The sequence below is a fragment of the Oncorhynchus keta genome, chromosome 20 (genome assembly GCF_023373465.1).
Source record: "Oncorhynchus keta strain PuntledgeMale-10-30-2019 chromosome 20, Oket_V2, whole genome shotgun sequence".
NCBI classification, from domain to species: domain Eukaryota; kingdom Metazoa; phylum Chordata; class Actinopteri; order Salmoniformes; family Salmonidae; genus Oncorhynchus; species Oncorhynchus keta.
In genome coordinates, this window is record NC_068440.1 from 43,813,473 (window position 1) to 43,827,727 (window position 14,255).

At 42.9% G+C, this 14,255-nt stretch overlaps 1 protein-coding gene across 9 annotated transcripts in view; it reads left to right on the forward strand.

Annotated features, from left to right (window-relative positions):
• Positions 1-2,824: 2,824 nt before the first annotated feature.
• tmem64 (transmembrane protein 64) overlaps positions 2,825-14,255 on the forward strand; it is a 44,344-nt gene continuing 32,913 nt past the window's right edge. For all 9 annotated transcript variants that reach the window (XR_008073803.1, XR_008073804.1, XR_008073799.1 and 6 more), the window contains exon 1: positions 2,825-4,299. Coding sequence is in view for 1 of the 9 variants with exons in the window: in XM_052473028.1 (XP_052328988.1) it covers positions 3,583-4,299 (717 nt within the window). In the remaining 8 variants the exon portion in view is untranslated. The remainder of the gene's footprint in view (positions 4,300-14,255) is intronic.

Below are 14,255 nucleotides of genomic sequence, written 5' to 3' on the forward strand. Positions count from 1 at the left end.
CTGTTGAAAAACGTTTCTTAAAAGTAAAACAAACGGAATGAAATGGAGATAAACATACCTGAATCTGTCCAATAGAAACTCTGTATTAATGATTACACACTAGATCAGCTAGATACAGGTAAGAGTGTGCAAGGCGGTATTGAAAGTGTCACTCTCACCTATATAATAATATAATATAATAATATATGCCATTTAGCAGACGCTTTTATCCAAAGCGACTTATAATAATATAATAATAATATATGCCATTTAGCAGACGCTTTTATCCAAAGCGACTTACAGTCATGTGTGCATACATTCTACGTATGGGTGGTCCCGGGAATCGAACCCACTACCCTGGCGTTACAAGCGCCATGCTCTACCAACTGAGCTACAGAAGGAATATTTATCTCGACCTGCGTGAACCTACGTTGCAAACTTTCATTCATAGTCTAGGGTTGAATGTTGTTATTATGTTCAGGATCAAGGAACTGAAGCGGATCACAATGAATTAATGTAGACATTTGATTTAGACTTTGAATACAATAATAATAATAACAATAATAATAATAACAATAATAATAATAACAATAATAATAATAACAATAATAATAATAACAATAATAATCCACATTCTAGGTTTATCAAAGTGTAATGTTTAGTACGGGGCCACTTGTTTTATCATTGTTTATGTCCCAAATGACTCCCTATTACCTAAATCGGGCACTACTTTTGACCAGGGGGCTCTTGTTTTATCATTGTTTATGTCCCAAATGACTCCTTATTACCTAAATCGGGCACTACTTTTGACCAGGGGGCTCTTGTTTTATCATTGTTTATGTCCCAAATGACTCCCTATTACCTAAATCGGGCACTACTTTTGACCAGGGGGCTCTTGTTCTTCTTTGCCTGCACTTGGACATCTTGTTGATAATACCTACTGTAGACTGATAATACCTACTGTAGATTGATAATACCTACTGTAGACTGATAATACCTACTGTAGACTGATAATACCTACTGTAGATTGATAATACCTACTGTAGACTGATAATACCTACTGTAGACTGATAATACCTACTGTAGATTGATAATACCTACTGTAGACTGATAATACCTACTGTAGACTGATAATACCTACTGTAGACCGAGTTGTGTAATACCTACTGTAGACTGATAATACCTACTGTAGATTGATAATACCTACTGTAGACTGATAATACCTACTGTAGACTGATAATACCTACTGTAGATTGATAATACCTACTGTAGATTGATAATACCTACTGTAGACTGATAATACCTACTGTAGACTGATAATACCTACTGTAGACTGATAATACCTACTGTAGATTGATAATACCTACTGTAGACTGATAATACCTACTGTAGATTGATAATACCTACTGTAGACTGATAATACCTACTGTAGACTGATAATACCTACTGTAGACTGATAATACCTACTGTAGATTGATAATACCTAATGTAGACTGATAATACCTACTGTAGACTGATAATACCTACTGTAGACTGATAATACCTACTGTAGACTGATAATACCTACTGTAGATTGATAATACCTACTGTAGACTGATAATACCTACTGTAGACTGATAATACCTACTGTAGACTGATAATACCTACTGTAGATTGATAATACCTACTGTAGACTGATAATACCTACTGTAGACTGATAATACCTACTGTAGATTGATAATACCTACTGTAGACTGATAATACCTACTGTAGACTGATAATACCTACTGTAGACTGATAATACCTACTGTAGACTGATAATACCTACTGTAGACTGATAATACCTACTGTAGACTGATAATACCTACTGTAGATTGATAATACCTACTGTAGACTGATAATACCTACTGTAGACTGATAATACCTACTGTAGACTGATAATACCTACTGTAGACTGATAATACCTACTGTAGACTGAGTTGTGTAATACCTACTGTAGACTGATAATACCTACTGTAGACTGATAATACCTACTGTAGACTGATAATACCTACTGTAGACTGATAATACCTACTGTAGACTGATAATACCTACTGTAGACTGATAATACCTACTGTAGACTGATAATACCTACTGTAGATTGATAATACCTACTGTAGACTGATAATACCTACTGTAGATTGATAATACCTACTGTAGACTGATAATACCTACTGTAGACTGATAATACCTACTGTAGACTGATAATACCTACTGTAGACTGATAATACCTACTGTAGACTGATAATACCTACTGTAGACTGATAATACCTACTGTAGATTGATAATACCTACTGTAGACTGATAATACCTACTGTAGACTGATAATACCTACTGTAGACTGAGTTGTGTAATACCTACTGTAGACTGATAATACCTACTGTAGACTGATACTGTAGACTGATAATACCTACTGTAGACTGATAATACCTACTGTAGACTGAGTTGTGTCTGCTAAGAATGACATTCGTCTATCTGAGGAACGAAGTCTCACATGATTATGGGAAACTGTCAAGTGAACATGTGCTTACAATATGTGAACCTCACGAACTAAACACATAACTGTTTTTCAAATACAGAACTTGCTGACTTTACTGACACTACCAAACAACAGAATGGACAAAACATGAATAAATACTAACACAGATATATAAAATACAAATGAATAACACAATTATGCCTGTTATACCCGTCCCTTGAAACGTTGAAATGTTCTGTGTTCGCCATGTACCAGACTCGTTGCCTGATTGGTCCAGAACGGCAGTAGTCTGGTTCTTGGCATTGTGGGAAATAAACAGAGGAGTGAGTATCTGGTGTATCAGTAGCATGTATCGTCGATCAGCACCTACTATTCTGGATGAAGCGGGATATAACACGTAGTTGGCTGTCAGGCTGACGTCGGTGCTCCGGTTATCACTTTGCCCCGGGAAGAGAAAATAAGGAGGGTTTTTTTCGGGCGAATCGCGCGTCGGAATGAATTTGCAGGACTTTGACCACACAGCAGCTCGTAAAGTAGAAACCCGCTGCAACGTTTTACCAAATAGGACCGAAGACTTGCAAAAGTCTTACACGGATTCATCTTTCAACCGTTTTGTATCTATACGAATAGTAAACACGTTTTTTTGTTGTTGTTGTTGTTGTAATAACGTGACTTTGTTGTCAGTTTGCTGCTGCCGTTTCCTAATTTATGGCGTTTGACTCTTAGGCGATGTGAACGGTATTTATAAATCATTGAACTGCATGTCTCCCTGTTTGGTGAACACAAGATAAGATGTCCCACTGGACGAGGATTTGTACCATGGCAACTCGGATTGGAATAATCTCTCTTTTTCAAGTCTATGAAAACAATTGTCCTCTGTACTGATAAAGTGATGGGTCCGCAGCACAGAAGACATCGATAACCTCTGTGTCAGCACGTCCTTTACCCTCCTGATCTTTCTCAGTTGTCATTCTATTTTATGTTCAAGTTTTTATCGTTTCTACAATGGAAACGGTCGTATTGAAGTTGCAACGCTCGTCGTTAATCTGAGCACCACCATCAGAGCGACTCGTTTATCTTCCCGAGACTCCGTTGTAAGGACAGTCATGTGGGGCCCTGCGCCACCATCCCTGCAGGTCGCCGTAAAAGTCCTGAAACACGCCGCTGTCAAAGGACAGATCCAGCTGAACCGCTGGCTCCAGAGACCCTCCCCGGGCGAGTGCGATAAAATTGACCTCTTGATATGCAACACCTTTGACGAGAGAGGAGGCGCCGTCGGCAAGTCTGATGGTGACCCGGAGAGCATCGTTGACACTGGCGTGTCATTCACCGGTGGCGCCACCAACGGGGAGTTCAGACACCCGTGTTGTATTACCACGTGTTGCTTCAAGAGCAGCCTCCTGGCATGCATTCTGACAGCTGTGTGCTTCTCCTCTGTGGCTCTAGTCCGACAGTACCTCAAGGACCTTCTTCTCTGGGTGGAGAGCTTGGACAGCCTGGTTGGAGCCATGCTGTTCATAGTTGGTCTGATCACTGTGTCCTTCCCATTCGGCTGGGGGTACATCGTACTGAACGTGGCCGCGGGATACCTCTACGGCTTCGTGCTGGGTATGGGACTGGTGATGGTGGGCGTGCTCATAGGTACCTTCGTGGCTCACCTGGTGTGTAAGAGACTGTTGACGGACTGGGTGGTCAACAAGGTGGGGAACTCTGAACAGCTCAGTGCTGTAATCCGGGTGGTGGAGGGGGGGAGTGGACTCAAAGTGGTGGCCTTAGCGAGACTCACGCCCATTCCCTTTGGACTCCAGAATGCAGTGTTTTCAGTGAGTATGGTTGAAATTCTTATTTATTGCAAGTGAAGTTGCTGATGGTGTCTGTGGTCTGTGGAGTTGCTGATGGTGTCTGTGGTCTGTGGAGTTGCTGATGGTGTCTGTGGTCTGTGGTGTTGCTGATGGTGTCTGTGGTCTATGGAGTTGCTGATGGTGTCCGTGGTCTATGGAGTTGCTGATGGTGTCCGTGGTCTATGGAGTTGCTGATGGTGTCCGTGGTCTATGGAGTTGCTGATGGTGTCCGTGGTCTATGGAGTTGCTGATGGTGTCCGTGGTCTGTGAAGTTGCTGATGGTGGCTGTGGTCTGTGGAGTTTCTGATGGTGTCCGTGGTCTGTGGAGTTTCTGATGGTGTCCGTGGTCTGTGGAGTTTCTGATGGTGTCCGTGGTCTGTGGAGTTTCTGATGGTGTCTGTGGTCTGTGAAGTTGCTGATGGTGTCTGTGAAGTTGCTGATGGTGTCCGTGGTCTGTGGAGTTGCTGATGGTGTCTGTGGAGTTGCTGATGGTGTCCGTGGTCTGTGGAGTTTCTGATGGTGTCCGTGGTCTGTGGAGTTTCTGATGGTGTCTGTGGTCTGTGAAGTTGCTGATGGTGTCTGTGAAGTTGCTGATGGTGTCCGTGGTCTGTGGAGTTGCTGATGGTGTCTGTGGAGTTGCTGATGGTGTCCGTGGTCTGTGGAGTTTCTGATGGTGTCTGTGGTCTGTGGAGTTGCTGATGGTGTCTGTGGTCTGTGAAGTTGCTGATGGTGTCTGTGAAGTTGCTGATGGTGTCCGTGGTCTGTGAAGTTGCTGATGGTGTCTGTGGTCTGTGAAGTTGCTGATGGTGTCTGTGGTCTGCAGATCAAGTGAGAAACGGGACCAAGATGTATGGATCCCTAAACGGGACCAAGATGTATGGATCCCTGAACGGGACCAAGATGTATGGATCCCTAGTTGCTGGGACCAAGATGTATGGATCCCTATGGTGTCTGGGACCAAGATGTATGGATCCCTGTGGTCGGGACCAAGATGCTGATGGATCCCTAACGGGACCAAGATGTATGGATCCCTAACGGGACCAAGATGTATGGATCCCTAAACGGGACCAAGATGTATGGATCCCTAACGGGACCAAGATGTGGATCCCTAACGGGACCAAGATGTATGGATCCCTAACAGGACCAAGATGTATGGATCCCTAACGGGACCAAGATGTATGGATCCCTAACGGGACCAAGATGTATGGATCCCTAAACGGGACCAAGATGTATGGATCCCTAAACGGGACCAAGATGTGTGGATCCCTAACGGGACCAAGATGTGTGGATCCCTAACGGGACCAAGATGTATGGATCCCTAACGGGACCAAGATGTATGGATCCCTAAACGGGACCAAGATGTATGGATCCCTGAACGGGACCAAGATGTATGGATCCCTAAACGGGACCAAGATGTATGGATCCCTAAACGGGACCAAGATGTATGGATCCCTAAACGGGACCAAGATGTATGGATCCCTAACAGGACCAAGATGTATGGATCCCTAAACGGGACCAAGATGTATGGATCCCTAACGGGACCAAGATGTATGGATCCCTAAACGGGACCAAGATGTGTGGATCCCTAACGGGACCAAGATGTGTGGATCCCTAACGGGACCAAGATGTATGGATCCCTAACGGGACCAAGATGTATGGATCCCTAAACGGGACCAAGATGTGTGGATCCCTAACGGGACCAAGATGTATGGATCCCTGAACAGGACCAAGATGTATGGATCCCTAACGGGACCAAGATGTGTGGATCCCTAAACGGGACCAAGATGTGTGGATCCCTAAACGGGACCAAGATGTATGGATCCCTAACGGGACCAAGATGTATGGATCCCTAAACGGGACCAAGATGTATCGATCCCTAACAGGACCAAGATGTATGGATCCCTAAACGGGACCAAGATGTATGGATCCCTAACGGGACCAAGATGTATGGATCCCTAAACGGGACCAAGATGTATGGATCCCTAAACGGGACCAAGATGTGTGGATCCCTAACGGGACCAAGATGTGTGGATCCCTAACGGGACCAAGATGTATGGATCCCTAACGGGACCAAGATGTATGGATCCCTAACAGGACCAAGATGTATGGATCCTAAACGGGACCAAGATGTATGGATCCCTAAACGGGACCAAGATGTATGGATCCCTAACGGGACCAAGATGTATGGATCCCTAACGGGACCAAGATGTGGATCCCTAACGGGACCAAGATGTATGGATCCCTAACAGGACCAAGATGTATGGATCCCTAACGGGACCAAGATGTGTGGATCCCTAAACGGGACCAAGATGTGTGGATCCCTAAACGGGACCAAGATGTATGGATCCCTGAACAGGACCAAGATGTATGGATCCCTAAACGGGACCAAGATGTATGGATCCCTAACGGGACCAAGATGTATGGATCCCTGAACGGGACCAAGATGTATGGATCCCTAACGGGACCAAGATGTGGATCCCTAACGGGACCAAGATGTATGGATCCCTGAACGGGACCAAGATGTGTGGATCCCTAACGGGACCAAGATGTATGGATCCCTAACGGGACCAAGATGTATGGATCCCTAAACGGGACCAAGATGTGTGGATCCCTAACGGGACCAAGATGTATGGATCCCTGAACAGGACCAAGATGTATGGATCCCTAACGGGACCAAGATGTGTGGATCCCTAAACGGGACCAAGATGTGTGGATCCCTAAACGGGACCAAGATGTGTGGATCCCTAACGGGACCAAGATGTGTGGATCCCTAAACGGGACCAAGAAGTGAAGTTGCTGACGGTGGCCGTGGTGACCGTGATGGTTTGAGGGCCAGATTGGGAATGTAGGGCCTATTGTCATACATTTATCTGGGTCTTGTCTCTAATATTTAGCCCACTGCCTTTACAAAAGGACAGCAAGGGAAGTCATTTTTTGGGTAGAAGTTCTTTTAGACAGTGACCATCACTAGGCCTACACTTGACAGTCATATGACTGGGTGTGGATCCCAAATGGCACCATAGTCCCATAGGGTTCTGGTCTAAAGTAGCGCACTATATAGGGAAGAGGGTGTTATTTGGGATCCCTCGTCTGTCTCTCAACACACCAAGGACATGATATTGCTGCCACCTCAGTCTTTTCGGTAACCTGACGCACTTGACCTCCAATCACTGTTTGAATTATTGATTGACCTTGATGACTCCCCATTTCTTTCTCTTCCTAGTGTCATCTGCAATGAGGTAGCTATCTACCATCTACCAAGATGGCATGATGGCACAAGCATCTACCAAGATGGCATGATGGCACAAGCATCTACCAAGATGGTATGATGGCACAAGCATCTACCAAGATGGTATGATGGCACAAGCATCTACCAAGATGGTATGATGGCACAAGATGACATGATGGCACAAGCATCTACCAAGATGGTATGATTGCACAAGCATCTACCAAGATGGTATGATGGCACAAACATCTACCAAGATGGCATGATGGCACAAGATGACATGATGGCACAAACATCTACCAAGATGGCATGATGGCACAAGATGACATGATGGCACAAGCATCTACCAAGATGACATGATGGCACAAGCATCTACCAAGATGGTATGATGGCACAAGCATCTACCAAGATGGTATGATGGCACAAGCATCTACCAAGATGGCATGATGGCACAAGCATCTACCAAGATGGCATGATGGCACAAGCATCTACCAAGATGGTATGATGGCACAAGCATCTACCAAGATGGTATGATGGCACAAGCATCTACCAAGATGACATGATGGCACAAGCATCTACCAAGATGGTATGATGGCACAAGCATCTACCAAGATGGTATGATGGCACAAGCATCTACCAAGATGACATGATGGCACAAGCATCTACCAAGATGGCATGATGGCACAAGCATCTACCAAGATGGCATGATGGCACAAGATGACATGATGGCACAAGCATCTACCAAGATGGCATGATGGCACAAGCATCTACCAAGATGGTATGATGGCACAAGATGACATGATTGCACAAGCATCTACCAAGATGGCATGATGGCACAAGCATCTACCAAGATGGCATGATGGCACAAGCATCTACCAAGATGGTATGATGGCACAAGCATCTACCAAGATGGCATGATGGCACAAGCATCTACCAAGATGGTATGATGGCACAAGCATCTACCAAGATGGTATGATGGCACAAGCATCTACCAAGATGGCATGATGGCACAAGCATCTACCAAGATGGCATGATGGCACAAGCATCTACCAAGATGGTATGATGGCACAAGATGGTATGATGGCACAAGCGTCTACCAAGATGGCATGATGGCACAAGCATCTACCAAGATGGTATGATGGCACAAGCATCTACCAAGATGGTATGATGGCACAAACATCTACCAAGATGGTATGATGGCACAAACATCTACCAAGATGGCATGATGGCACAAGCATCTACCAAGATGGTATGATGGCACAAACATCTACCAAGATGGCATGATGGCACAAGCATCTACCAAGATGGCATGATGGCACAAGCATCTACCAAGATGGTATGATGGCACAAGCATCTACCAAGATGGCATGATGGCACAAGCATCTACCAAGATGGTATGATGGCACAAGATGGTATGATGGCACAAGCATCTACCAAGATGACATGATGGCACAAGCATCTACCAAGATGGTATGATGGCACAAGCATCTACCAAGATGGCATGATGGCACAAGCATCTACCAAGATGGCATGATGGCACAAGCATCTACCAAGATGGTATGATGGCACAAGCATCTACCAAGATGGTATGATGGCACAAGCATCTACCAAGATGGTATGATGGCACAAGCATCTACCAAGATGGTATGATGGCACAAGCATCTACCAAGATGGCATGATGGCACAAGCATCTACCAAGATGGTATGATGGCACAAGCATCTACCAAGATGGCATGATGGCACAAGCATCTACCAAGATGGCATAATGGCACAAGATGGTATGATGGCACAAGCATCTACCAAGATGGCATGATGGCACAAGCATCTACCAAGATGGTATGATGGCACAAGCATCTACCAAGATGGCATGATGGCACAAGCATCTACCAAGATGGTATGATGGCACAAGCATCTACCAAGATGGCATGATGGCACAAGCATCTACCAAGATGGCATGATGGCACAAGCATCTACCAAGATGGTATGATGGCACAAGCATCTACCAAGATGGTATGATGGCACAAGCATCTACCAAGATGGTATGATGGCACAAGCATCTACCAAGATGGCATGATTGCACAAGCATCTACCAAGATGGCATGATGGCACAAGCATCTACCAACTCCTTGTCAGTCATGCCTAACATGTCAATATCATAGAGTGGTATGATGGCACATGTTTCTACCCACGCAGGCTAGCAATTAGACTACGTATAAAGCATTTCCAAAAACAAACATGGCATTTCAAATCAAAATGTTATTCGTCACCTGCTTGGTAGACAACAGGTGTAGACACAACAACAGGTGTAGTAGACATAACAGGTGTAGACACAACAGTGAAATGCTTGGTAGACAACAGGTGTAGACATAACAGGTGTAGACACAACAGTGAAATGCTTGGTAGACAACAGGTGTAGACATAACAGGTGTAGACACAACAGTGAAATGCTTGGTAGACAACAGGTGTAGACACAACAGGTGTAGTAGACATACCAGGTGTAGACATAACAGTGAAATGCTTGGTAGACAACAGGTGTAGACACAACAACAGGTGAAATGCTTGGTAGTAGACATAACAGGTGTAGACACAACAGTGAAATGCTTGGTAGACAACAGGTGTAGACATAACAGGTGTAGACACAACAGTGAAATGCTTGGTAGACAACAGGTGTAGACATAACAGGTGTAGACACAACAGTGAAATGCTTCCTGACAGGCCTTCACAACAATGCAGAGAGAAAAGTCAGATAAATGATGTGATAACGTGGCTATATAGATGGGTTAGCTGACTGTAAATGATGTGATAACGTGGCTATATAGATGGGTTAGCTGACTGTAAATGATGTGATAACTTGGCTATATAGATGGGTTAGCTGACTGTAAATGATGTGATAACGTGGCTATATAGATGGGTTAGCTGACTGTAAATGATGTGATAACGTGGCTATATAGATGGGTTAGCTGACTGTAAATGATGTGATAACTTGGCTATATAGATGGGTTAGCTGACTGTAAATGATGTGATAACTTGGCTATATAGATGGGTTAGCTGACTGTAAATGATGTGATAACGTGGCTATATAGATGGGTTAGCTGACTGTAAATGATGTGATAACGTGGCTATATAGATGGGTTAGCTGACTGTAAATGATGTGATAACGTGGCTATATAGATGGGTTAGCTGACTGTAAATGATGTGATAACGTGGCTATATAGATGGGTTAGCTGACTGTAAATGATGTGATAACGTGGCTATATAGATGGGTTAGCTGGCTGTAAATGAAGTGATAACTTGGCTATATAGATGGGTTAGCTGACTGTAAATGATGTGATAACGTGGCTATATAGATGGGTTAGCTGACTGTAAATGAAGTGATAACGTGGCTATATAGATGGGTTAGCTGACTGTAAATGATGTGATAACGTGGCTATATAGATGGGTTAGCTGACTGTAAATGATGTGATAACGTGGCTATATATATGGGTTAGCTGACTGTAAATGATGTGATAACTTGGCTATATAGATGGGTTAGCTGACTGTAAATGAAGTGATAACTTGGCTATATAGATGGGTTAGCTGACTGTAAATGATGTGATAACTTGGCTATATAGATGGGTTAGCTGACTGTAAATGATGTGATAACGTGGCTATATAGACGGGTTAGCTGACTGTAAATGATGTGATAACGTGGCTATATAGATGGGTTAGCTGACTGTAAATGATGTGATAACTTGGCTATATAGATGGGTTAGCTGACTGTAAATGATGTGATAACGTGGCTATATAGATGGGTTAGCTGACTGTAAATGATGTGATAACGTGGCTATATAGATGGGTTAGCTGACTGTAAATGATGTGATAACTTGGCTATATAGATGGGTTAGCTGACTGTAAATGATGTGATAACGTGGCTATATAACAGGTAGAACAGGTAGAACAGTGGTCCTTCTGTGGCTCAGTTGGTAGAGCATGGCGCTTGTAACGCCAGGGTAGTGGGTTCGATTCCCGGGACCACCCATACGTAGAATGTATGCACACATGACTGTAAGTCGCTTTGGATAAAAGCGTCAGCTAAATGGCATATATTATATATTATATAGATGGGTTAGCTGACTGTAAATGATGTGATAACGTGGCTATATAGATGGGTTAGCTGACTGTAAATGATGTGATAACGTGGCTATATAGATGGGTTAGCTGACTGTAAATGATGTGATAACTTGGCTATATAGATGGGTTAGCTGACTGTAAATGATGTGATAACGTGGCTATATAGATGGGTTAGCTGGCTGTAAATGATGTGATAACGTGGCTATATAGATGGGTTAGCTGGCTGTAAATGATGTGATAACGTGGCTATATAGATGGGTTAGCTGACTGTAAATGATGTGATAACGTGGCTATATAGATGGGTTAGCTGACTGTAAATGATGTGATAACGTGGCTATATAGATGGGTTAGCTGACTGTAAATGATGTGATAACGTGGCTATATAGATGGGTTAGCTGACTGTAAATGATGTGATAACGTGGCTATATAGATGGGTTAGCTGACTGTAAATGATGTGATAACGTGGCTATATAGATGGGTTAGCTGACTGTAAATGATGTGATAACGTGGCTATATAGATGGGTTAGCTGACTGTAAATGATGTGATAACGTGGCTATATATATGGGTTAGCTGACTGTAAATGATGTGATAACGTGGCTATATAGATGGGTTAGCTGACTGTAAATGATGTGATAATGTGGCTATATAGATGGGTTAGCTGACTGTAAATGATGTGATAACGTGGCTATATAGATGGGTTAGCTGACTGTAAATGATGTGATAACTTGGCTATATAGATGGGTTAGCTGACTGTAAATGATGTGATAACTTGGCTATATAGATGGGTTAGCTGACTGTAAATGATGTGATAACGTGGCTATATAGATGGGTTAGCTGACTGTAAATGATGTGATAACGTGGCTATATAGATGGGTTAGCTGACTGTAAATGATGTGATAACGTGGCTATATAGATGGGTTAGCTGACTGTAAATGATGTGATAACGTGGCTATATAGATGGGTTAGCTGACTGTAAATGATGTGATAACGTGGCTATATAGATGGGTTAGCTGACTGTAAATGATGTGATAACGTGGCTATATAGATGGGTTAGCTGACTGTAAATGATGTGATAACGTGGCTATATAGATGGGTTAGCTGACTGTAAATGATGTGATAACTTGGCTATATAGATGGGTTAGCTGACTGTAAATGATGTGATAACGTGGCTATATAGATGGGTTAGCTGACTGTAAATGATGTGATAACGTGGCTATATAGATGGGTTAGCTGACTGTAAATGATGTGATAACTTGGCTATATAGGCGGGTTAGCTGACTGTAAATGATGTGATAACTTGGCTATATAGATGGGTTAGCTGACTGTAAATGATGTGATAACTTGGCTATATAGACGGGTTAGCTGACTGTAAATGATGTGATAACTTGGCTATATAGATGGGTTAGCTGACTGTAAATGATGTGATAACGTGGCTATATAGATGGGTTAGCTGGCTGTAAATGATGTGATAACGTGGCTATATAGATGGGTTAGCTGACTGTAATGATGATGTGATAACGTGGCTATATAGATGGGTTAGCTGACTGTAAATGATGTGATAACGTGGCTATATAGATGGGTTAGCTGACTGTAAATGATGTGATAACGTGGCTATATAGATGGGTTAGCTGACTGTAAATGATGTGATAACGTGGCTATATAGATGGGTTAGCTGACTGTAAATGATGTGATAACGTGGCTATATAGATGGGTTAGCTGACTGTAAATGATGTGATAACGTGGCTATATAGATGGGTTAGCTGACTGTAAATGATGTGATAACTTGGCTATATAGATGGGTTAGCTGACTGTAAATGATGTGATAACGTGGCTATATAGATGGGTTAGCTGACTGTAAATGATGTGATAACGTGGCTATATAGATGGGTTAGCTGACTGTAAATGATGTGATAACTTGGCTATATAGATGGGTTAGCTGACTGTAAATGATGTGATAACGTGGCTATATAGATGGGTTAGCTGGCTGTAAATGAAGTGATAACTTGGCTATATAGATGGGTTAGCTGACTGTAAATGATGTGATAACTTGGCTATATAGATGGGTTAGCTGGCTGTAAATGATGTGATAACGTGGCTATATAGATGGGTTAGCTGACTGTAAATGATGTGATAACGTGGCTATATAGATGGGTTAGCTGACTGTAAATGATGTGATAACGTGGCTATATAGATGGGTTAGCTGACTGTAAATGATGTGATAACGTGGCTATATAGATGGGTTAGCTGACTGTAAATGATGTGATAACGTGGCTATATAGATGGGTTAGCTGACTGTAAATGATGTGATAACGTGGCTATATAGATGGGTTAGCTGACTGTAAATGATGTGATAACGTGGCTATATAGATGGGTTAGCTGACTGTAAATGATGTGATAACGTGGCTATATAGATGGGTTAGCTGACTGTAAATGATGTGATAACGTGGCTATATAGATGGGTTAGCTGACTGTAAATGATGTGATAACGTGGCTATATAGATGGGTTAGCTGACTGTAAATGATGTGATAACTTGGCTATATAGATGGGTTAGCTGACTGTAAATGATGTGATAACGTGGCTATATAGATGGGTTAGCTGAC